We start from the raw sequence: 24131 nt of genomic DNA on the forward strand, positions 1-24131 counted from the left end.
ATGCCCCTGTGTTTGTGAGTCTTTTCCTGTCTTCTGTGTCCGTCTGTCATGTGTTTCATGTCTACATTTCTCCAGGTTTCCTGTTTTATTTTGAAAGTCTTATATTTCCATGTTCGTTGTGTTTAGTTTTACTTTCCTTTGTGGCATCATGTTTATTTGTGTCAGCTGTGTCTCCCCGTGTTTCCACTTCCCTCATTACCCTCCTCTGTATTTAAGTCCTCCTTCTGTTCTTTGGTGGGTTTTCTGTTTGTCTTTATGTCACAGAGTTTCTGCTTCCTACTGTTCGGGTTCATGCTCAAACTCACGTTTGGATTATTTCACAGTTACGTTTGTTCCCGTTCAGTTTCATGTTCTTGTCGCTCATCGTAGTTTTCACAGTCTAGTTTTCCCAGTTGAGGTTTTCGTTTTCGTTTTCACTCCATAAAAACACCGGCGTTCTCTGGCCGTGACAAAAGTCTTGTTTTTTTCTTACACATGTTTCACTTTAACTGCTGAATTTTTTAAGAAGAGATTTTCTGAAAACTGGACACCACAGTGCTGTCAAATTTGCTTAAAAAGGAGAACATTTTTTAGGGAGGATCTTAAGCTATAGATTTAACACATATTGTCGTGGTTCTACGACATATTGTCGTAGAACCACGACAATATGTCACAAAACTAAAAAGAACCACGACACAATATGTCGTGGTTCTTTTTAGTTTATCTTTTTAGTTTATCTTTTAGATCATTTATTTTCTGTGATTTTATTGGTTTTTAATGGTTTTGTCTTTTTTTTCTAGCTCTCTTAGTTATTCTTTAGTATTTTGGTAGTTTCTAGCCCTCTGGTTTTGTTACTGTGCCTCCCTTGTGTTCCCCGTGTTACGTCTAATTATCCTGGTTTCTATGTTCGTGTATTTCCTGTTTTACTTTGACAGTGCCGTGTCCTATGTTAGAGTATTCTGTTTCCTCCCTGTCTCGTGTGTGTCATTAGTAGGGATGGGTACCGGTGTCCGGTGCCATGATGGCACCGGTTCTGACATAAACGGTAGTAACCAGACCGAAAAGCAGCGCACATTTCGGTGCTTTATTTCGGTGCTTTTTTTTCCTGAGCTGTGATACACTTCTAGCCAATCCTTTTACGTTTCCGAGGATAGTAGGCGGGGCCAGGTACGTACGTTCTGTTAGAGCAGAGCTACAGATTAAAAATGTCCAAGGCGAAGCGGTCAAAAGTCTGGCTGTACTTCACAGCAAAATATGCAAACTCAGCAGCAACAAGTGCTTTAAGCTGATACTGTGATACTGTCAAAGGAGGTAACACCAAGAATCCGATGAAACACCTGGCGACGCATAGCGTTTTTTTTAAAAGCCCAGAAATGCGCCGTATTTGATAGCTTGCTGCGAGACCTCACACCGAGCACATCTACTGCGGGCGGGTTGCCTGTTATGCAACATCCCCCAAAAACACGAAGAGGAGAGTCCTGGCCCCTAGCCCTGCCAGTGTAGCAGAAATGATGACGGATGATGGTGGCAGCAGCCGTTCTTCTCTGCGTGAGTAGCTAATTTACGTTGAGTAGGCTAACCACGTTATTACATTAATGCATGTAAGGTGAACTAGCAAACATCATCATAGCTACATGCGGCTGTCCTCTTGTTTGATGGCAGATACTCCCTTCACCCTGGCTAAAAAGGCTAAAATGACCAAAGAAAAAGTGGAAAACAGTTAAACATGAGAGGTTTAGGACAAAGTTTGTGTTTTTTCCATTGTTTAAGCACTGCTTCCAGCCAAGAGTGATACCATATATGCCCCATAGCTGCAGAAAAGGCTAACATTGTTATATTTTTACAAAAAACAGCTGAACATGAGAGGTTTTTGGACCAATTTTGTGTTCTCCATTCTTTAAGCACCGGTTTGAGCACCGTTTGAGCACCGGCACCGTTTCAAAAGTACCGGTTTGGCACCGGTATCAGATAAAACCTAAACGATACCCATCCCTAGTCATTAGTCCCCGCTGTGTTTCCCTCCTGGTCCTCGTTACCCTCTTGTGTATTTAGTCCTCTGTCTTCCTCTGTCTGTTGGTTTGTCTGCCTTTCTCCCCCCGTGTTTCCATGTTTTAGGTTTCCTGTTTTCAGACGTGACACATATTGACAGTTTTCTTGAATATAAAGGCTGTATTCATGGGAATTTAAAAAAAAAAATCGTTCTCCTCTAGGTCTTCTGGTTTTATGAAGGTCTTTCAAAGATTTTCTATGAACATTAGCTGCTTGTTCGCTCATTTTCAGTCCAGTCCTCGTACTTGTACCTGACCGTTTTCAGAATCGTGTTTGTTTTAGTTCGTTAAGCCCCTTAATACTGACCTATGAATCATTCAAGCATAAAAATGCATCATAAACCAAAGCTGTGTCTACACATAACAAAATAGCTCATTTTAAATCATATCCTCGGGCGCTTCGCTACAAACCGCTTCTTTTAAAATAACTGAATTTATGAAGATGATAAATGCTAATGCTAACAGTGTGAGAGGCATCAAACTGTATGTTTTAACCAACAAGGTGAAACTAAGGGAAAAATCTGCAATATAAACCCTTTAAAGACAAAAAAAACATTTATACTGAAAACTATTATTTCCAATAAACAAGTTACACAGCAGAACAAGTTTGTGATACCTGTATTCAGTCAAGAGAGCATTATTTAATCGAGTATTGCACTGAATGAGTTTATGAAGTCAAAGAAAATGGGCCTGAGTAGAGACGAGCAGAGTTTAATCTGTGACATCAGTCAAACAGGGGTGTCATTGTGCCTTCAGCACATGTCAAAGATTACAAGTTGGTGTATAGGTTGTGTTACAGAGCTACGTTTTTTTTCTGCATGCTGGGCTTCAGCTACTTCTGTCTCCAGCCACGCAGTCGTGGCACACATAGATATCCATAAAGTGCTGGATTATTTATAACTATGTTGGGCTTTTGCTTTATGTATCTGGGTTAAATCACAGTAATTACGCCCCGACTGCATGAAGAGAAAGAAGGAAAAGTAAACAAGAAGCACAGAGGAAGACAGAAGACTGAAGGAGAAGCTGCTGAAGACAAATCTATTTATTTCTGTTTCCTGCTGTCTTACTCTTACTCTGCTATATTTATAATTTCACAGTATTTTAGTAACATTCTTCCTCTTTTATGTCCTCTACTTCACATCCTGTCACTACCGCACCACCACATTTCCTTCTTTCTTCTTCCGTCTTTCTAAATCTTGCTTTGGCGTCTTCTCAATCTCAGCTTTATTCCCCTTGGCCATCCTCCTGCTTTAACCCTCTTTTACTCATTTCTACCACAATCTTCTGCTTGCTCAAAATTTAAATGGCTGTTGGCAACAGGCCTGATTGATCTCGTGGCTGCCTATTAGTGTGGAGGCCTATAGCCTGCTCCTAAATGTCCTAGAGGCACTCTGAAAATCATTCCTGTTGGTGTGCACTCAGTCCCTACTCTGAGTGTAGAACAGCTTCTCAGTGGACTGCCTGGCAAGCACCATAAAATGTACCATATGGCAGAAATCCTCTAATACTAACAATTCACACGAGAATCTTTAATCAAAAACACTTGAAGGCTTTATATGTTTATTATATGCTGGTTGATGGCAACACAGAAAAATCAGTTTTCTACTTGAAGGAAAGGTGTATGTTACAGTCACGCATGATGCAAAAACACCTGACTTTTACATGTAAGCCTGCAGTTCTTGTCTCCAGTCATAACAACACATCAACATAATTCTCAGTCCACAAAACTAAAAACTAAACAGTATGTTTTCATACATTGTGCATCCATTTTCAATGAATACAACAAAATTAAGACTGGAGTAGAATTGATTTGATGCTCTGTGCATCATATGAATACTGTACTAAACTGCATCTAATATTATTTAAAAACTCATATTTTTACATATTAGTCATGTATATTTGTGTAGAGTGAAAAAAATGAAAGTTGGAGAATGACAAACTACTGTGAAAACTGTTTATTTTTTCAATACTTATCTATTTTATCTATTTATTTTATTTTAAAAATAAATTTTCATTGATTTCATCATCCTGTATATGAATATCAAAGTACTTGTCCATCTATCAGTGTGATTACCAAGATATAAAGGAAATGTTGTCGTCATCTTCTAGTTTCCTGTGTTTCTCAGTCACCGAGTTCATATAATTACCTGCTCACACTCTGCTGGACAGCTTAAAGCACAGAGATGTTCCTGCTCCTTTCTCTTCTGGTGTGGTCTGTGCTTTCTCTCTCAGTCTGATAAAGCCTCAAAGACTTGTACCACTTTCACAGGTGAATACCTAACCACAAAAGGCAGCTTCTCAAGAGAGGTTGCAAGCTCACCCAGAGCAGCCAATCATGACCGAGACATTCGAGAGTCAATACAATTGAAAGTAAAGCAGAAGAGGCTTGCAGGGAACCCTTCTCCTTTCTAAATGTTAAAGTGCTGCTAAAGGTCACGGAAGGATAGAGGATTATTGCAGATTTCCACAGAGAGAGCTGAAGACAGAGAAGAAGAGGAAAAGGAAAACTAGAAGGGCAAAAGCTAAAAGGCTGGCAAAAACAGGATCCAAAAACGGAGTTTTGTTTAAACATGTCCACTTCAGGAAAACTCATAAAAGCTATATGACAGTAGATATTTTGCTTGTGACAGAATCAAACTATCTTTTGCCTTTGCCAGCAAATCACAGAGAGGGAAAAATGAGTAAGGAGGGAGATATATGCTGAGAAAACCCATGAAGATGAAGTAAACAAAGCAGAGTGTAAAGAAATACGTTGACAAGATGTAAAACATAAAAAATGGAAGATGGTGGGCCTGAAAGAGGGAGAAACTAGGGCACAAGCAGGAGGAAACGACGCGCTGGTATTCTTTAAAGTTGAGCCATCGCAACCACTAAATCCCCAACGCCGCCTGCCAGGACTCATCACGCCCGGTCCTGCCTCGTCCCCTGGTGCCATCGTACCTTCCAGAGCTTCATTCATTCGTCCATAGCCATCTGCCTCTCTTCCCTCTACTGCAGGTGGCAGGAGAGGAGGTGGAGAGCAGTGCATTCATACTTTAATTTTCTGACCAAGTTCCCCTGACTTGTCTTCTCAGGGCTGCGTTTAGGAGACGTGGAGGTAAGCGCATCTACACATCTGGGTACCTTCTGCTCTCTCGTTCTTGTTTTTCTCACTCTCTCAGTTTAGAAGTTCATTTTTTAGTGGGTCATCCTGTTCTTCTGCTGAAGTCTCTGTTCTCTGTGCTGAGAGTCAAACAAAACACACACACACACACACACACACACACACACACACACACACACACACACACACACACACACCATTCTACATTTCGCCTCTTTCTCCTCATTCATCCCTGCACTAGCTTCACTCTGTGAGCTGTATTAATTCATGCCAGCATTGACAATATAATATTTATTTTTTTCTCATCTTGGTTTATTTTTACACATAGAGGTTGTATTTTTTTTTTAAATGCACTGAATGCTGATTACTGTGGGTCTGAAGAAGAAGTGCTACTCGTATCCAGATTTCATCAGCTAATTAAAACTGTGTTTTAATTACGAGTTGATATCTGTATTATAATATCCTTTTAAATATAGGTAGCGATTTTAGGACAATCTGTGTGGAATAATCTATTCAGCATGTTTTGAGGAGCTATGCTAAATGACCAACAGCACAAACGAGAGCAAAAATAACCCGTACTACTGGATGTTGCATGAAAGACAGACCACACCGTCCTCCTCCCCTGCCACCTTCTTCACCTCTTTGGGGATGATACCTGCTGGCCATAACACGAATATTCTGTCCAGTGTCTTGTGAGTGTGTCTTCAGGTCTCCTCCATGTTATCTCACATTATCTTTAAAGAGAGCCCAAAAACTCTTTAGAGGAGACTTTGTTTGCTAAATGGATCATTATCCATAGCTAAGGACCGAAGCACATTTTTACCAGTAAATCAACAGCTTTGTCTTTGGGCTTCACTGTTTTAGCTAATCACTGCAGACCCTGCCCTGGCCCAACTGTTGCCCACTTCGTTCGTCCAACACTCATGAGCAAGAATGCAAAACACTGCTGCTTATTCACTTGAGACACCAGCTCACTCCAAACTGGAGTGGACAAGCCAGCCTCCACCAAAGTGGAGGTGCTAATTCTCCTCTCTACTGCAAACCCCATCTACACATGTAGCTCCTGCTTGGAAAATGAGCTTGTGCTTCATCAGTATTTACTTGAAAAGACAAAAGGCTTGAAAAGGTTGGGACACATCACAACTTGAATCTTAGCAGAATGAAGAAGCAACAACCCCTTTGTCACTGCAGACTGCGCCCTCACACATCCTGTAAGTCATAAGACAAGAAACTGTGTTGAAACTGTTGCACGCAATGTGAAGAACTTCCAAAAGCAAAAGCCTTTTTGTTCAAATCAGATGAAGTGAGTTTTAACTGCTGAGTGTGAGTTAAATAAGTAGTTAAAGAGGCATGAAGACAGTGGAATAGTTATTACAGCTCTCAGACTATATTTACTTCCATGTTAGACATTATATCGCTTACAAAGGCTTCGAGGATAAACCTGAATTTTGAAAAAGTAAACTTCTGTCAGACTTTATTACATGATTTGATGCTGACAAATTAGTTTTAAGCCGTGTAATTCAGAGATTATGAAATTACTACAAGTGCAGCAGAAACAGACCTAACCTCTGCAGTCTAGCTATGATGAAGAAACTGTTTACATCGAGCTTGCAGAATAATAGTCTATTTATGCCGAATCCTCACTTCAGTTTTTGTAAACAAAAAGGTTTATAGTGAAATTACAGCACTGTGCAAAAAGTCTCAAGCAACCCTCATTTCTTTGTATTTTGCTTCAAAACAGCCAGACTGTCTATGGACATTGGCTCCATGAGTGAACATCTCATTTTCATTTCAGACAAATGGTTTGTTTGTTTGTCTGTTAAACACATTTAACACTGACTTATGAATCATGAAGCATAAAAAAGACAACAACAGAAAACAACAACTCAAATGTTTGTACGGTGATCAAAGCCTGTAGCTAAAAATTCAAGCAGTTTCACAGCAACTCCTGATGTTTTCTTTGGAGCAGTAATGTGTTCAGTGCTCCGTCACTTGGACTCTGGTGTTATATACAATAGCTATGAATTTCTCCAACACAACAGCTGACAGAACACATCTGGTGAATTAATATCAGTCTTTGTTGAACCAAACACGCAGCATCAAACCAGAATTTCTGAATTAAAAAAAGGACAAACTGCTACAAAACACCAGCAACAAACAGCAAAATGTAGCGTTTAAAATCAATTTCTGAGATTCAATCACTTTATCATGTCAGCACAGGTATCAGACGCGCTCTTTGTGGTCATACACTCCAGACATGTGTGATCTGTTCATGTCCATTTCAAAACAGTAGCAGATGAAATGTGCTGGGCTTCAATTTGCTTCACTTTTATAACTGGGAAAGCTTTTAGAAATGCTATGAATTTAGCGTTTAAGCGCTTTAACTACGGAATCACTGTTCATTCATCAGCACATTTTTTATGGCTTGGTATGTTAGTCACATCGTTTCTCCTTTGTGTATGGTTTGGTTAAATCCAAAGTGCTAAATGGGATCTTTGTCATGAATTAAACCAGAAAAAAAAACGTTTTAACATTATACAACTAAGTATTTCAATCCTGAGTCTTTTCCAACTCCTTATGAGAGGGTTTTGTTTTTTTTTACTTTAATGTGAGTTTTGACAGTAAAGTGAGAACTAAACAGCTCTATAGTTGCTAAATATGGCAAAAAATAGCAAAGTCTCACTGAAAGCTGCCACAGCCAGAATAAGAGTGACGACGATGGAGAGCCAAGACACCCAGAGCGCCTTCTTCCTGTAGTTCTGTGCTTCATGGGGCTTCAGGCGCATGCTGCTCTCCAGGAGACCTGCAGTCAGACACATAAACTCTGTTACAAGGACAACTCTCTCTTTTTTTGTCTCTGGTTTGCAAGGTTCATTTAATGAAACACTTTGTGATCAAAGGTAAAGTAGGTGGCAATCTGAGTTATTAATACACTTAAAAAGGCATTCAACTCTCTTTAACCCTGAGTAATTAGTTTAGTCTACTGAAAAAAAGCCTAAAGGCAATCATGTGTCTCTGAGTCCCACAGAGAAGAAGTGTTAAGATGAAATCTTGAAGATACAGAAAGATATTCTAATATAGTTTAATTCAACATTTTGCGCAAATAACTGGACTCGGGGTGTTTAGTACAGAGCGCTCAATGTAATAAAGGTTTACTGTGATCAGTAGAAAAAAAGAATAAAACAGAGCAGCTATAGCACAGTATGCTGGAGTTTTCCACAAAACTACCCGCTTTGTTTCAGGTACACTTTCAAAAGGGTGTCCGGTGGAAAAAACTCCTGGGACCACTGATGTGCCCTACTTTTCCAGTACATCCTTGTATAAGAAGAATCTCAGATTTCCTTCAGTGTGAAGGAAGGTCACTGTGAAGATCCATTTAAAAAGTTTCAGTGCAACACCATTTATAATGACTCAACTCCAAATGGCCCGGCAGACGTCTTCGTGGGTAATTATTATTGTCTTCTCATTCTATCACCTTCCAAGAGAGCATTAGAGGTTCATGGAATAATCTGGAAACACTGAACGGTAAACCGCAGCTCGTGTATGAAACACATCAACAGTGTCTGATATTCACCTTTCTTTTGAACCTCAACAGCACCCGTATCACTCCGCCACCAGCACTCACAAATTCAAAGCGTACGGACGCAGTAAAGTAGCTCCTGACTTTTAGTGTTAATATCATTGTTATTGTGTTATTGTAAATAACTAAAACTAAACTAAAACTACATTTAGACATGAAAACAACAACTACACTTGTGAAAAAAATGTAAACTTACTGAGACAATTTTCTTAATTTGAAAAAACTAACTAAACTAAAATATTGTAGCGGCATTTGTTAGCTTTAGTATTTATTAGTTTCATAGAAATGGAATAAATAATTCATGTATTTTAAATAAATCAAACTGTGATATTTTACAGCTTTATTGGACGGATTTATCAGGCAGCCCACAGACTACAGAGATGTGGTGTTAAAGAAAAAGAGAATAACTCTTGGTCTAGACATTCACATGAATTTCAGCCCTGCTGTGGTGTGAGACTTCCTCGCCTGAAGTCACAGACTAAACAGCCCAGATTCTGGACTGCCTGAAGCGTTTTCATTGTCATGAAATGTGAGGATGGCTCTGCAGAGTCATGCATTATTTATAAGTCTGAACTTTTACATCCAAAAGCGATTGTAAGGCTGTTTTCTTTTTTCTTTTTTTCCTGAAATGTGTCCTGGGGACTGTCACAGTCATCACAAAAACAAGTTGAGAATAGAAATTAATAAAGGGAAAAACGAGTAACTGTCAACCTGTGAACTCCCTGAGCCAAATGTTTGGAATGCAACTTGAAATCAGCTTTTGAGATTTGCTTTAAAATCGTCATTAGATGATAGTTTATGCATAATTAGTTCATATTCTCAGTTATTACTGCGATATTAAGAAAAATGTATATTTTTCCCACGCAGTAACACAGCTCTGTGTTTAGCCTTTATTGGAGCTGAGACTTTATTCTTCTGGTCAACTCCAATCTAAAGGTTACAGTGGTCACAAGCTCAAAACTCCCTTTAAATGGCAACACAGAACTGCGTCACAGACGAGGGAAAATCTGCTGATAAAAAGCTGACAAGTCATAAGATCGTTTCATAAAGTGAAAGTGGTTTTACTAAAGGACACGCCTGATGGTTGAACTTGTCTTCAGTGGTGCCAAATTAGAGAAAGAGGAGAGCTATGTTGGGGCTCAAAGATAAAAAATCATCTTTGAAAGAATGATGAACATTAATGCGGTCAGACTGAGCAAGCGCTTTGGTGAAATCCAGAACTGAATTCAAAATCCTGCTCCTCACATACAAGGTCTTAAATAATCAGGCCCCATCTCATCTTAATGACCTTGTAGTACCATATCACCCTATTAGAGCACTTTGCTCTCGCTCTGCAGGCCTACTTGTTGTTCCTAGAGTATTTAAAAGTAGAATGGGAGGCAGAGCCTTCAGTTTTCAGGCCCCTCTTCTGTGGAACCAGCTTCCAGTTTGGATTCAGGAGACAGACACTATCTCTACTTTCAAGATTAGGCTTCAAACTTTCCTTTTTGCTAAAGCATATAGTTAGGGCTGGACCAGGTGACCCTGAATCCTCCCTTAGTTATGCTGCAATAGGTGTAGGCTGCTGAGGGACTCCCATGATGCACTGGGTGTTTCTTCTTCAGTCACCTTTCTCACTCACTATGTGTTACTAGACCTCTCCTTCCCACTGTCACCAAAGTGCTTGCTCATAGGGGTCATATGATTGTTGGGTTTTTCTCTGTATGTATTATTGTAGAGTCTATCTTACAACAGCACCTTGAGGCGACTGTTGTTGTGATTCGGTGCTGTATAAATAAAATAAAATGAAAGTTGAAATAAAAATTGGTGACAGTAGGAATGAAAAACTCCCTTTCAACAGGAAGAAACTTTCAGCAGAACCAGGCTCAGGGAGGGGCGGGGCCATCTGCTGTGACAGGTTGAGGTGAGGGGAGGAAGACAGGATGTGTAGAAGAACACCAAATGTTGTTTACTGTCAATCTGTCCATGTTTTAATGAATTCAACTCAATTCCATTTTATTTATATAGCACCAAATCACAACAACAGTCAAGGCGCTTAATTGGATCCCTTCAGATTCACAGACTACATCACGCCGCACATACCCTGAGTACATCCAACAGACTGTCAAATTTCCCTTCAGTTTCCACAACAGCATCATGTTTTCAGAGAAGCTTGTTGCTCAGCAGTCTTTGTTACAACCACATTTCAGAGTCGCTAAGTGACTCTTTCACCACCGATGCCGTGACGTCAAATCAAATTAAGTCCATTACTTTTATTTGACTTCCTTTTTTAAATGAGACCTCTTTTCTTTTGTGAGTCTCCAGCTCACCCTGCACACAGGCTTTTCTTGCTGCCACCTAAGGCTGTTAGTCTTACGTGGGTGCAGACAGAAGGAGACAAGTCAGATAGACCATACAGCAACTCAGATATAATCCCTCACCAGATTCCCACCAGTGAAAGTTACCAACTGTTCCAAATAAAGCTTTGGTTTAGTTTCCAACTTGGTCCAGACTATACAAAAGCAGTTTGGACCCTAATAGAGATAAAGATTGTAAAACTATGTCTTTCAAAAGATACATTATAGCTTCAATATCTTTAATCAAGACAGAAAAAAGCCCCCAGTCTGCATGTAATTAGTTTATGAGGACTTAAACTTGATGTATTAAGTGTTTGATATCTTTTATGGATCTCGCAACAATAAGTTACTGATCAGCATCAAACTTGTGTTTGTGTTATTGCAAAGTATAAATTACAAAGTATAAATTTGTCACCATGAAGGGGAAAACAGCAAAACTCCACCTTTTTTGGTAACACTGTGACGCAGAAAAAAAATTATCCCGTGACTCATCGTAACTAATCTTTTGCTCTAGCTGCAACAGATTTTGTTTTTAAGGCAAATGATCAAAGGAAACCAGAAGAGTCACATGGACTGTGCAAAACGGGAGATGGAAATCATCTCGACGACTGCCATCAGAGCAAACTGTGGTTTCTGTGTAATATCATTGGGACAAAGATCCATTAAAATGACTTTAAACCAAACATGCATCAAGTCAAGTCAAGTCAAGTTTATTTATAAAGCACATTTAAAAACAACCGAGGCTGACCAAAGTGCTGTACAATAAAATACAAATATAAAATACAATAAAACACAAGTGCATAAAACACCTGACTGATAAATGGCCTGCATTTGTATAGCGCTTTTCTAGTCCATAGGACCCCAAAGCGCTTTACACTACATTCAGTCATTCACCCATTCACACACACATTCACACACTGGCGATGGTAAGCTACGTTGTAGCCACAGCTGCCCTGGGGCGCACTGACAGAGGCGAGGCTGCCGGACACAGGCGCCACCGGGCCCTCTGACCACCACCAGTAGGCAAACATGGGGTTAGTATCTTGCCCAAGGATATTTGACATGCAGCCCGTAGGCAGCCTGGGATCGAACCACCGACCTTCTGATTAGTGGCTGACCTGCTCTGCCACCTGAGCTACAGCCACCTGACTGATAAAACAATAGATTAAAACAATAAGTTAAACCTTGCTAAAAGCCAATGAGAAGAGGTGAGTTTTAAGAGCAGTTTTAAAAGTTCCAAGGCTTGTGGAGAATCTGATGTGAGGAGGTAAACTGTTCCACAGTCTGGGTGCAGCCACAGCAAAAGCCCTCTCTCCCATAGTCTTTAGTCTGTACCTGGGAACATCTAAAAGCATCAGGTCTGCTGACCTCAAAGATCTCCTGGGGCATGGTTTATCAACAGTTGTAAAAGACCAGCTAAATGCTACAATATCAATGAATCATGCTATATGGCCTATTTTATTTTATATTTGTTCTGAAGAAACTTTTCTTACAACCTGAGCTGAATGTGTTGTAAACAAGGTGCAAAGAGTGATTTTCTATGGATATTGTATAGTGCCTTTCCATTCTATTAGAGCACTCAAAATGATCATAAATTGCACCAACATGAAGTGTCTTAGTCAAGTGCTGAGCTGCTTCTAGACTACCCACTAGACCCCTCTCTTGAGTTTGAGTGGAAATGTATCAGCTTGAGATAGACACGGTAATTAGGAATAACTTGTATTGATTTTAAGAGACTTTAAAAAAGGGGGCAAAATTACCCATAACAGAGTCACCGGCTCTGTATATACTTCAGTGCAAAATCTTACTAAGTAATACACTGTTTTATAAATGACAAATAAAAATGACATGTGTTTTTTTATTGTTTACTATCAGTTAAAAGATAATATAATAATAACATCTGCTAATCAGTTAATAATTGGTTTGTAAACCATCTATGAACATTGGATTTATGGCATTTATAAAATTGTAACTAATGTTGCAAAACTTAAAATAGTAAGAAATGCTCTTCAGTAGCTCTGTGAACGATGTTTGGTAATTTAAAGTTGAAACTGGTGTTTTTTCAATACTTGAATTAAAGACAAAGAGTAAAACAGTGAAAAAAGTAAACTCAGTTAAAACCTTAACTGGTTAGTTAAGGTTTCAACTGAGATTACTCAGTTAAAACTGAGTAAACTCAGTTTACTCTTTTACCCTCAAGTCTTTTTAATTTTATTTTATTTGCATCATTTTGCGACTGAATCTGCATAACAGTGAGAACCCTTAATCAGACATTTACAGCTCTAATACTTTATTCAGCTCATAACATTTTTTATCATTTGCTACAAAATATCACAGCAATTGGTGTTTGACAGCTGAAATAATCTTCCCCTACCTCCCACAAATAGCAGTGTGTGTGTGTGTGTGTGTGTGTGTGTGTGTGTGTGTGTGTGTGTGTGTGTGTGTGTGTGTGTGTGTGTGAGAGAGAGAGAGAGAGATACTGAGGGGGAAGTGGGACAGCATGGTAAATCACTTTGCTCACATGATCTCCAGCTGGGGGATCAGACAGGAGGCATGTGCTCAACATCTCCTCGTACTCTGACTCACACACAAGCTTGTGCGCACGTCTCTCTCTCAATGCTCAACTCCTTCACACCTTTCTCTTCTAAAAATGATGAACATCAGCCACACAGCTCAAACAGCAGATTACACATCTCCCATATGAACACATACATGAGGAAATACAAGAGAGATACTCCTGAGAGGGGTGTGACAAAACTGCTCCTAACCTTTTGTAACCCTGCTGTAAGCCTTACTATCATCGGTCATCAATATGTGCACTGTGTCATGTGTACATCTTCATTAGTAAGATAGATATATAGACAGCATTATTACAGGATACATTTATCATTTATGCAAATCAGAAGTGTGAAGACAAAAAGACTGGGGGAGGGGGGGTGAACGAGAGGCTGTGAAAGTGAAAAATACTGAATGAGTGTGTGTGCATGATGTACAGCAGCAGTGCTTAAACCACCATGCATCTGTTTCACTCGTTTCTTTGTTTTTTTATATGAAGTGTCCTCTTTTTTCTCTCCTTACAGATTTTTAATATTGCTAAAGTAATTACTTTCATTTATATCGCCTTGTTTGTTATCATGAGCGGTACCACGGCATTGTAAACATATCCCCACAAATTTATAGTCCGTTTTTGCAAGAATCTAAGACCTGCTGTTTGGGTTCATTGCAACAGCGCCCTCTAATGGCTGCAGTTATAATCAAAGGGACAGCAGTTTAATGATGTGGTTGCACAGCCATCGAGTCTGCACAGGATGGAGGTTAAGGTTGACAACAATGACACTAGACACAGAAGACTGCTGTTCTTTTTCCATTCCAAGCAGGAAGCCACTGTTCTGTTTAACAATGACTAAAAACAAGAGTCTTCTAACCATAACCTTAAACTTTCCATAAACATAAAAACTAGAGGCAAAGACATTGGGAAGATTGTTCAGGTTTTTTGGTCAGTTTTCTACAAAAAAAAAGGTGAATTTAACTGACGACAAATAATATTTTTAATACACACAATGTTAAAGGTGTCTGTAGTTCCAGTTTGTTCTTCTGCCACCTGACGTGTATCCTAAAAGCTATTCCAAGCTGCAGTATCAGTCTTGTCTCATCATTCAGTGTGATCCCAGACATGGATTTCAGCTCTTAGAAATAATCCATCAGAACATTAAAACATTTCAGCAGTTCATTATTATTGCAGACATGCTTGATCACATTGCAAGACTACTGGGAGAAACAGTATTTAATCAGCATGTCAGCAGATCCAATAAACATTCTTTATATTTAATAGAGTCTCAATTACAATACAGGCAATAAGTTTATTTTTTGTTTTTCTCTGAAGAGTTTTTAAAGTGATTAAGAAAATGCAAAGGCGCACTGGAGGGTTTGTGAAACATATAAACAACCAGCCTCTAGTTGCATGTCTTTTTAAAAAGGCAACTTTTTCCAGAGGCAATGTAGGCCAATGTCTGCGAATGAATGAATGAATGAATGAATGAATGAGTCTAAGAGCTGAAGCGATTTTAAAGCTTTAAACTTCACTTCGAATTTGGTCATTTGGTCTGGTATGAATCCTGCTGATGAATGGTTGTCATTTATTATTCAAGGAGCAGACTAAAAATATCTCACATGAGTAAAAATAACCATCCCATCCCCACAGGGCACGCACACACACACACGCACATGAGCATCCATAACTTTCACAATGCATCCCCAAACCTGCCATAGGTGTGTCAAGTTACCTTCTCCCTCCACCGTGTCTGTGATTTTCATCTCCTGGCCCACGGTGAATGACTCAGGCTCCGTGGGGGTTTTGGCTTGCTGGTGATTGTGGTTGGTGAAGCCATCCGGGGCGCACTGGCCGTTCCGCACCGTTGCCGGGCAGGGATCCACAACAGTCGGGTCTGGGACGGGGTAGGACTCTTGGGTCACCTGGTCTGTCATTCTTACTGCGGTTGTTTTGCTTTCAGTCTCAGAGGAAGATGAGGATGATGGAAAAAAGATTCACACCGGTTCGATAAGTGCAGCAGCCATCCAGCGCGTCCAATATGCCACCGGTGTCGACTCAGTTACGCAGAGGGGAGAGAGAAGAGATGGCGATAAGACAAGCTGGGAGATAACGGATTTATCTTCGTAGCATCAGCAGCGAAGCAACTCCCTCTGAGAGAAGTGAGCACTGTAGGATCAGTGCAAAAACCCTGCTGGCTGAGCCACTTAGACACAGTTTAGGGTTAGATGCGACAAAGCGATAAATTGCAGAGATCTGCTGTGAATCAAGAAGGCGGTACCTTCAAGTTTCCCCCCTCCTCCCCTTCCTCTTTCTCTCCTCCTCCCATAATTCAGCTCTTAATTCAGAATCAGTACATGCAGTGACATCTGCCCCGAGTTAGCCAAGCATTTTTACACTTTCTCTTTGAGTTTGCTGTGATTTATACGCACAGGAGACCTGTAGCCCAAAGCCCAGACCTTTACACATTCAATAAGCTACCGAGCAACTTAACATTACTCTGCTGCCACAGATGTCCTTAATGCACGTTAGTAAATTGTATTTAACCATTGTGTTTTCTACTTATATTTGTGCCAGTATGTTTATGTTATTAAAGGGTTTTGCATCATGTGAGGGATTATTGCCCTAAATTCGATATGCTTGCATATTGACAATAACCAGTTTTGGATCTTGAACCCTGGCAGGTTGACCAACCTTAATCAGCCACCAGGTGGCATCCTCGAGCAGCGATATGTGCAAGCAATTAAATAAAGTTGGCTAATGAAGGTCGTTTCAGTACATTTCAAACTGTGCAGGCTAGCCACAGAAATAAGCTGCAGCCATGATGTGAAACCAAAATAATCAATTAAAGCCATGAGTGCAGAATTCAGGCTCAGTGTAACGAAGGCAGACAGTTAAAGGAGCGGGTTTACAGCCTCTGCTCTGGTTTTCTGTTTGTTTCAAAGATTGGGCAATAAATGTCCCAGCAGCAGATATTGGTCATTGGTTTCAGGCTGGGGGTGGGGAGTGAGTGTGCCCACAGTTTTTCCCAGGATACCTCGGCCAGCAGACCTTTACGTTTTCCGTGAATAATAATCATAAGGATGAAGGTTGATATTCACAATCATATTTTACCAAAGGAGTGGCCCGACCTGAAGCAGGTAGGAACTGTCACAGACAAGATGATTTGACTTTTAATGTCACGGAGCTCCAGTGTTAAATAAACCCACAGTCTGTAGATGAGATCTCACGTGAAGTGGGTCAGTGGGTTTGAGAAAAACATCTTTGTGTCACTTCCCTGGCAGATGGAGCTTGAACCGGGGCTATTAAATGCTACTAACGTTTAATATATAGACTTTTCAGCTGGCTTGTCAGCAGGGAGATTAAAAGTCCACTGCATAAATCTGTCCTCTATGGATGGTTAAACTTTAATCAATAGACCTTGGACTTGGTTTATCTGTTCCTGCCCTTATGTCTTTGTCACTGCCTGGTTAATCATTTCCCACATTTAAAGCTGAACAGAAGACATGAGCTAAATCGTGTCTGTAAGAATCTTTTGCAAAGAATGTGATATTTAAAAATTTACGTTGGCTGGAGTTGGATAAAGGGCCCTAAGTACAACATTATTTGAACTTGAGATCAAGTCCACAGTTAAACTGGCATGATGACATTTCATTTAAAGCAACCTTTCACTGAAACAGCTTCTTGGGGCCACAGATCCACACATCAAACACGGATGTAAAACCCATCTTGCAACTGGAAAAACAGAAGCTCCTCAGTGGCATTATCCAAGTACACAGTACAGCTGATCTGCATGGGTATGAAAAGGGGCTTTTCTGCTGTATTGCTCACGTAGCTCATCTGCAGCTTCATTTGTATGCAAAAAGTGTCAGCATGCTCAAAAGGCAATATCTTTTAGGTATTCAGGGCACTGGAGTGGCCAGTCCTGTAGGATGATGACCAAACCCTCACAGATGGGATAACAAAATCTACATTTTCTATCAGAATGAAACAACAAATATGCAATCAAATATATGGCTGATATTTATATGTGATGCTTTTAAACTCTGGGTTTGTAAAACCTGTATTTTTTATGTGTTTCAGAGGTACGGCTATGATGGGTTTGTCCAGCTTCACCATCACTGCAAGGTAAGTCACTATTTCCTCTGCTTTCCTGTGCAGCTACAGACAGGGTGCAGGTGCAGGAGCACTTATGCACTGCACTACTTTGTTGAACACACAGCAGATTCATCCCAGCTGGCGACTGCACCCACCCCGCAGACCTGCCAGGCTGGTCCTGGCTATGTGAGCAGCTGCAGAACTCAGCGAGGTGACACAGCATCAGTCAAGTGATTCGGTTCAAACAGCCGTAACGCAGCCCGATACAGAGCAGCTTGGCAACTTTTAGCCCCAAACATGGGCTGAGCATTTTAGTAACAGCAAAGTATACTTGACAACGAACAGTCTATTCTTCAGAATTAATGCCTAAACTTGGATAAGCAATGAATTTGTGCTTGTGTGCTTCGTATTAAACATCTTAGAGGAGTCCAGGCCTTTTGGATTCACCCAGAACATTTGCAGTAATATCAATTGTCTGCTGCCATCATGTGGCTCAGTTTTGTTAGCAAATGTAAAAGTTACAACATGTGCTTTAAAACCTAACCTAACACAAACCTCATTTCAAAAAGGCTGGGACACAGCATGAAATGTATCTAAAAACAGAACGCAGTGATTTGAAAATCTCATAAACCCATATTTGATTTACAGCAGAGCATAGAAAACATATCTACTGCTTAAACTAGGAACACGTACCATTCATTTTGAATTTGATGGCAGCAACACATCTCAAAAATGTTAAGAAAGGGGAGATGGGGCCATCTTTTCCACTGTGAAGCGTTCCGTCTTTATTTGGTCTGTAAATGTCTGGGAGCTGCTGGACTTTTGGAAGAGGAGTGTTGTCCCATTCTTGTCTGGTGGAGGATTCTAGCTGGGTCTTCTGGCAGTCCCGTGTCTTCTTTTTAGATTTTGATTTCATGTGCAAAATATTTTCAGCTGGTGAAGGTCTGGACTGCAGGTACAGCAGTTCAGGACTCAGACTCTTCTACTACAAAGCCATGCTGTTGGAATAGACACAGTATGCAGTTTGGCGTTGTCATGCTGAAATATGCAATGACTTCCCAGATTAAAGACGTCATATCAATAGGAGCATATATATGTTCACCTAAAACCTGTATATAGCTTTCAGTATTGATGGTATCTTTCCAGATGTGTAAGCTGGCAATGCCACAGGAACTAATGCACCCCCATACCATCACAGATGCAGGTGCTTTAAGTGGGTGTTGAAAACCAGCTGGATGGTCCCTCTCCGTATTAGTCCAGAGGAGGAAAAGGCCATTTTTTCCAAAAGGAATTTAAAATTTAAACTAATCCAACCACAGAACAGTTTTCCATATTGCCTCAGTCTATATTAAATGAATGAGGACTGATGGCTGATGTTCACATATGGCTTCTTCTTTGTATCATAGAGCTTTAACTTGCATTTGTGGATGACACAGTGGCTAGAAGTGTTCCTAAGCCCAAATCACATGCACTGATTTCCATGACAGAATCGCCCCTGTTTTTAATGCAGTGCCACCCGAGGGTCTGAACATCAGTGACATTAGCACAGATTTTTTTGTTTTGTCCAGATTCTCTGAATCCTGCTTATATTTTGGAATTTATTGTTGAGGAACATTGTTCTACTTGTAGACTTCTGAGAAGGTCTTCCTGTCTAAGATGCACATATTTTATGTGAATACAGGGAGTGCAGAATTATTAGGCAAATGAGTATTTTGTCCACATCATCCTCTTCATGCATGTTGTCTTACTCCAAGCTGTATAGGCTTGAAAGCCTACTACCAATTAAGCATATTAGGTGATGTGCATCTCTGTAATGAGAAGGGGTGTGGTCTAATGACATCAACACCCTATATCAGGTGTGCATAATTATTAGGCAACGTCCTTTCCTTTGGCAAAATGGGTCAAAAGAAGGACTTGACAGGCTCAGAAAAGTCAAAAATAGTGAGATATCTTGCAGAGGGATGCAGCAGTCTCAAAATTGCAAAGCTTCTGAAGCGTGATCATCGAACAATCAAGCGTTTCATTCAAAATAGTCAACAGGGTCGCAAGAAGCGTGTGGAAAAACCAAGGCGCAAAATAACTGCCCATGAACTGAGAAAAGTCAAGCGTGCAGCTGCCAAGATGCCACTTGCCACCAGTTTGGCCATATTTCAGAGCTGCAACATCACTGGAGTGCCCAAAAGCACAAGGTGTGCAATACTCAGAGACATGGCCAAGGTAAGAAAGGCTGAAAGACGACCACCACTGAACAAGACACACAAGCTGAAACGTCAAGACTGGGCCAAGAAATATCTCAAGACTGGTTTTTCTAAGGTTTTATGGACTGATGAAATGAGAGTGAGTCTTGATGGGCCAGATGGATGGGCCCGTGGCTGGATTGGTAAAGGGCAGAGAGCTCCAGTCCGACTCAGACGCCAGCAAGGTGGAGGTGGAGTACTGGTTTGGGCTGGTATCATCAAAGATGAGCTTGTGGGGCCTTTTCGGGTTGAGGATGGAGTCAAGCTCAACTCCCAGTCCTACTGCCAGTTTCTGGAAGACACCTTCTTCAAGCAGTGGTACAGGAAGAAGTCTGCATCCTTCAAGAAAAACATGATTTTCATGCAGGACAATGCTCCATCACACGCGTCCAAGTACTCCACAGCGTGGCTGGCAAGAAAGGGTATAAAAGAAGAAAAACTAATGACATGGCCACCTTGTTCACCTGATCTGAACCCCATTGAGAACCTGTGGTCCATCATCAAATGTGAGATTTAAAGGAGGGAAAACAGTACACCTCTCTGAACAGTGTCTGGGAGGCTGTGGTTGCTGCTGCACGCAATGTTGATGGTGAACAGATCAAAACACTGACAGAATCCATGGATGGCAGGCTTTTGAGTGTCCTTGCAAAGAAAGGTGGCTATATTGGCCGCTGATTTGTTTTTGTTTTGTTTTTGAATGTCAGAAATGTCTATTTGTGAATGTGGAGATGTTATATTGGTTTCACTGGTAAAAATAAAGAATTGAAATGGGTATATATTTGTTTTTTGTTAAGTTGCCTAATAATTATGCACAGTAATAGTCACCTGCACACACAGATATCCCCCTAAAATAGCTCCAACTAAAAACAAACTAAAAACTACTTCCAAAAACATTCAGCTTTGATATTAATGAGTTTTTTGGGTTCATTGAGAACATGGTTGTTGTTCAATAATAACATTATTCCTCAAAAATACAACTTGCCTAATAATTCTGCACTCCCTGTATGTTTCTGGGATCATTGCAGTCAGTTATTTGCAAGTCTCACAGCATCACAGCTTTTCAAAAGTAAGGTTGTAACTGACCAATAACACAAAGAAAATCTGTCCAAAGATATTAAAAGAAACTAGAGCTGATAGTGGTCTTAATGTTGTGTTTTAGGGTGAAGCAAAGATGATGAAGGATGGGAAGGTTTTCCGGGTAATACAGGAAAACTGCTGGGATCCAAATGCTCGCATAAAGGACATGGATAAACACGGTACATGCGCAGACACAAATGACACAAAGTTTGGTAGTTTCATCCTTTAATCAGTGACTAAAAGCAGCATTTCTTTTCACGGCCTGCAGGTGTCACGCTGCAGGCCCTTTCGACCGTTCCTGTGATGTTCAGTTATTGGGTAAATGCACAGCCAGTCACAGCAGATTTGGTCAAAAGCTGTGTGACAAAGTGGTGTCTACTGTGTGTCAGATAACTGAGTTGTGCCTACCACTTTGCAATACTACAAGCTGCTTAATGATCTTCACAGATATATTTGTGTATATTCATCGTGTCTTTTGATTGCAGGCTAAGCCTCACGACACACTCGATCTCTGTGTCCTTTTGAATGACGACTTGGCTAAGACAGTGCGTAGCCAACCCAAGAGGTTTGTGGGCCTGGGCACGCTGCCCATGCAGGCCCCTGATTTAGCTGTGATGGAGATGAGGCGCTGTGTGAAGGAGCTAGGCTTCCCTGGGGTCCAGATTGGGTCGCATATCAACAACTGGGACCTCAATGCCTCTGAACTGTATCCCTTCTATGCTGTAAGACTTTACACACTTGCATAATAACATGGGGTTATTGTGATAGTGTTTTTTAATTATGCCTACATTGGTTCCAATCATTTTTCTTTATAATTATGGCCTAATTTCTTATTCATTTCTTATTCTGATAAACACTACAGGAAGCAGAGGAGCTGGGCTGTTCCATATTTGTCCACCCATGGGACATGCAGACAGATGGGAGGATGGCAAAGTATTGGCTACCCTGGCTAGTGGGTGAGGAGGATACTGGAGTGGGAACAGAACATACTGACTATTACATCTGGTCCAGCCAACTAAAAACAACACTAATATTAAAACAAGCCAGCTTTCATGTGCTATTTAGTGCATTGTGATGGAAAAATAATAATGTTTATATGTTTTTAAATGTTTTTCTTTCCTTAGGTATGCCATCTGAGACAACCATGGCCATTTGCTCGATGATATTTGGTGGTATCTTTGAGAGATTTCCAAAACTGAAAGTCTGCTTTGCTCATGGAGGTATAAAAAGATAACACCATGCTTATCATTTAGTTTACTATTAATATCACAGCAGTATATAGAAAACATTAGGCAGCCAAATTTTCAATGTATTCTTCCTTTATGCTCTTCCCTTAAGATGAAATAAGTGTGTTGATATTTGACGTTTAGTGCCTGTGTTCACGTGTATCCAGGTGGCTCTTTCCCATTCACTGTTGGCAGAATTGAACACGGCCACAAAGTCCGCCCTGACCTTTGTGCAGCTGACAACGATGTCAGTCCACGGAAATACCTCGGTTCTTTTTACACCGACTCCCTGGTTCACGATCCCGCCTCCCTGAAGCTGCTCATTGACATCATTGGAAAAGTGAGCTGGTGTCCAACATTCATTCATTCCACGAGTCACACCTCTTTGGTGGCGAGAGAGGATAGATTCAAAACACACTGAAGAGTACTGACTAAACACAGAGAATGTGGACTGTGAGAGTGTATGCTGATGTGTGGAAACACTGATGTTTTCAGGATGGAGTTATTCCTGCTTTCACCAAATCTTCATGTGCTAAGTTCACATTTTCCTGTTGCAGGATAAAGTGATGCTGGGAACAGATTATCCATTCCCACTTGGTGAGCTACAGCCAGGATCACTCATCGAGTCGATGGATGTGTTTGATGATACACTAAAGGTAGCATTATTTTCCTCTCGTTTACTTAAGCAGCACAGGAGAAAGGGTTTGTCATCATGGTGGACTCTACCACACATGGAAAGAAAGGAAAGCCAGCCATTGTACATCATGTAAATCCTGAACCATGTTTATTGAACACTTAACAAAGAAAACTCTAAAACAAATTTAACAAATATATGTGTTTTCATTTGTGTATGTGTGTATTTTTCTTTAGATTTAAAAAACAAATCACACTGATGATATAGAGGCCCCCCAAAAACTCATGTATCCAATATGATATACTTGGCATTACAGTTTTTTTGTATATTTTAATGACAGATTTTTTTAATATCTTCAAAATAATGACTCTCTCTTTTGTGTTACAGGATAAACTGCTTGCTGGAAACGCACTAGAATTCTTAGGACTGAAACGGGAGCTTTTTATGTAACATGATACTGAAATACCACCAATGGTCATTAAGTACAAAGGATTTTTTTTTGCAAATATTTGTGTTTGAATGATTTTTTTTTAAAGATTCTAATTATGGAACATTGTTATTCATGTTTATCATCAGAAGGTAAGCATTGTACTCATAGAAGAGACAGCTGATGTTGCTATTTTCAGAATGTAAAAATGTAATGTTATCACTCTAAGTTAGAGTAATTACGTTATAGTAATTGTAATGTTGTAAATGTAACAGGTTTTTCCATCTGTTTGAAGTTGCAGCGTTTCAGTAGGCTCTAAATAAAAATGTTAATATGATGCAATAGGCCGCTCTGCTGCTTTGCTTCTTCGTCACTTGTTTTGAAGCAGTATTCTTCTTTCTTATAGTAAAATAGCTTTGGACAGATTCATCTCTCGGGTCTTTGCTGACATGGACATAATCAGTGATGGGAATAACGGCATTACAAGTAACGGTGTTACTAACGGTGTTACTTTTTTCAGTTACGAGTAATCTAACTAATTACTATTCCTATCGTTACAATGCCGTTACCATTACTAACAAGAAAATGCAGTGCAAACAAGTGGTTGAAGCTGTCCGCAGCTTACCGCATCTTATATCAGTTGCACGGAAGTAGCTGTAAGTAATCTCCCGCGGGCAGCAATCACTTTCTGTCCGACCATCACTTTTTGGCACAACACCTGGAGCTAAGGGGCAAAACAATCATATGAGTGCTGCTGTTTGACTGAGGAAGAATAAAGTAGTCGTGGTAAGCCAATCACATGACCACTTCAAGATGACAAAACAACAAGGTGATATAT

At 40.3% G+C, this 24131-nt stretch overlaps 2 protein-coding genes across 4 annotated transcripts in view; one reads left to right on the forward strand and one right to left on the reverse strand.

Moving 5' to 3' along the window:
• Window positions 1-15866, reverse strand: part of LOC309690786 (transmembrane protein 163a-like) — a 66211-nt gene extending 50345 nt beyond the window's left edge. The window contains exons 1-2 of the mRNA XM_082508148.1: window positions 15330-15866; window positions 7814-7933 (exon numbers count right to left, since the gene is read on the reverse strand). Coding sequence (XP_082364274.1) covers window positions 7814-7933; window positions 15330-15531 — 322 coding nt within the window. The 5' untranslated portion in view covers window positions 15532-15866. The remainder of the gene's footprint in view (window positions 1-7813; window positions 7934-15329) is intronic.
• Window positions 742-23596, forward strand: acmsd (aminocarboxymuconate semialdehyde decarboxylase). 3 transcript variants are annotated; one of them, XM_082508145.1, is made up of 10 exons: window positions 742-1527; window positions 17678-17722; window positions 21089-21185; window positions 21275-21324; window positions 21492-21728; window positions 21869-21962; window positions 22131-22226; window positions 22400-22572; window positions 22790-22888; window positions 23254-23596. In XM_082508145.1, the coding sequence occupies exons 1-10, from the start codon at window positions 1498-1500 to the stop codon at window positions 23314-23316; spliced, it is 984 nt and encodes a 327-aa protein (XP_082364271.1). In that variant the 5' UTR covers window positions 742-1497; the 3' UTR covers window positions 23317-23596. The 3 variants fall into 3 exon arrangements, with proteins under 3 accessions (XP_082364271.1, XP_082364270.1, XP_082364272.1); XM_082508144.1 differs by lacking the exon at window positions 742-1527 and adding an exon at window positions 16402-16734; XM_082508146.1 differs by lacking the exons at window positions 742-1527; window positions 17678-17722 and adding an exon at window positions 20959-20995.
• Window positions 23597-24131: the final 535 nt, after the last annotated feature.

This window comes from Aulonocara stuartgranti, assembly GCF_965226115.1.
Source record: "Aulonocara stuartgranti genome assembly, chromosome: 16".
In the NCBI taxonomy this organism is placed as follows: domain Eukaryota; kingdom Metazoa; phylum Chordata; class Actinopteri; order Cichliformes; family Cichlidae; genus Aulonocara; species Aulonocara stuartgranti.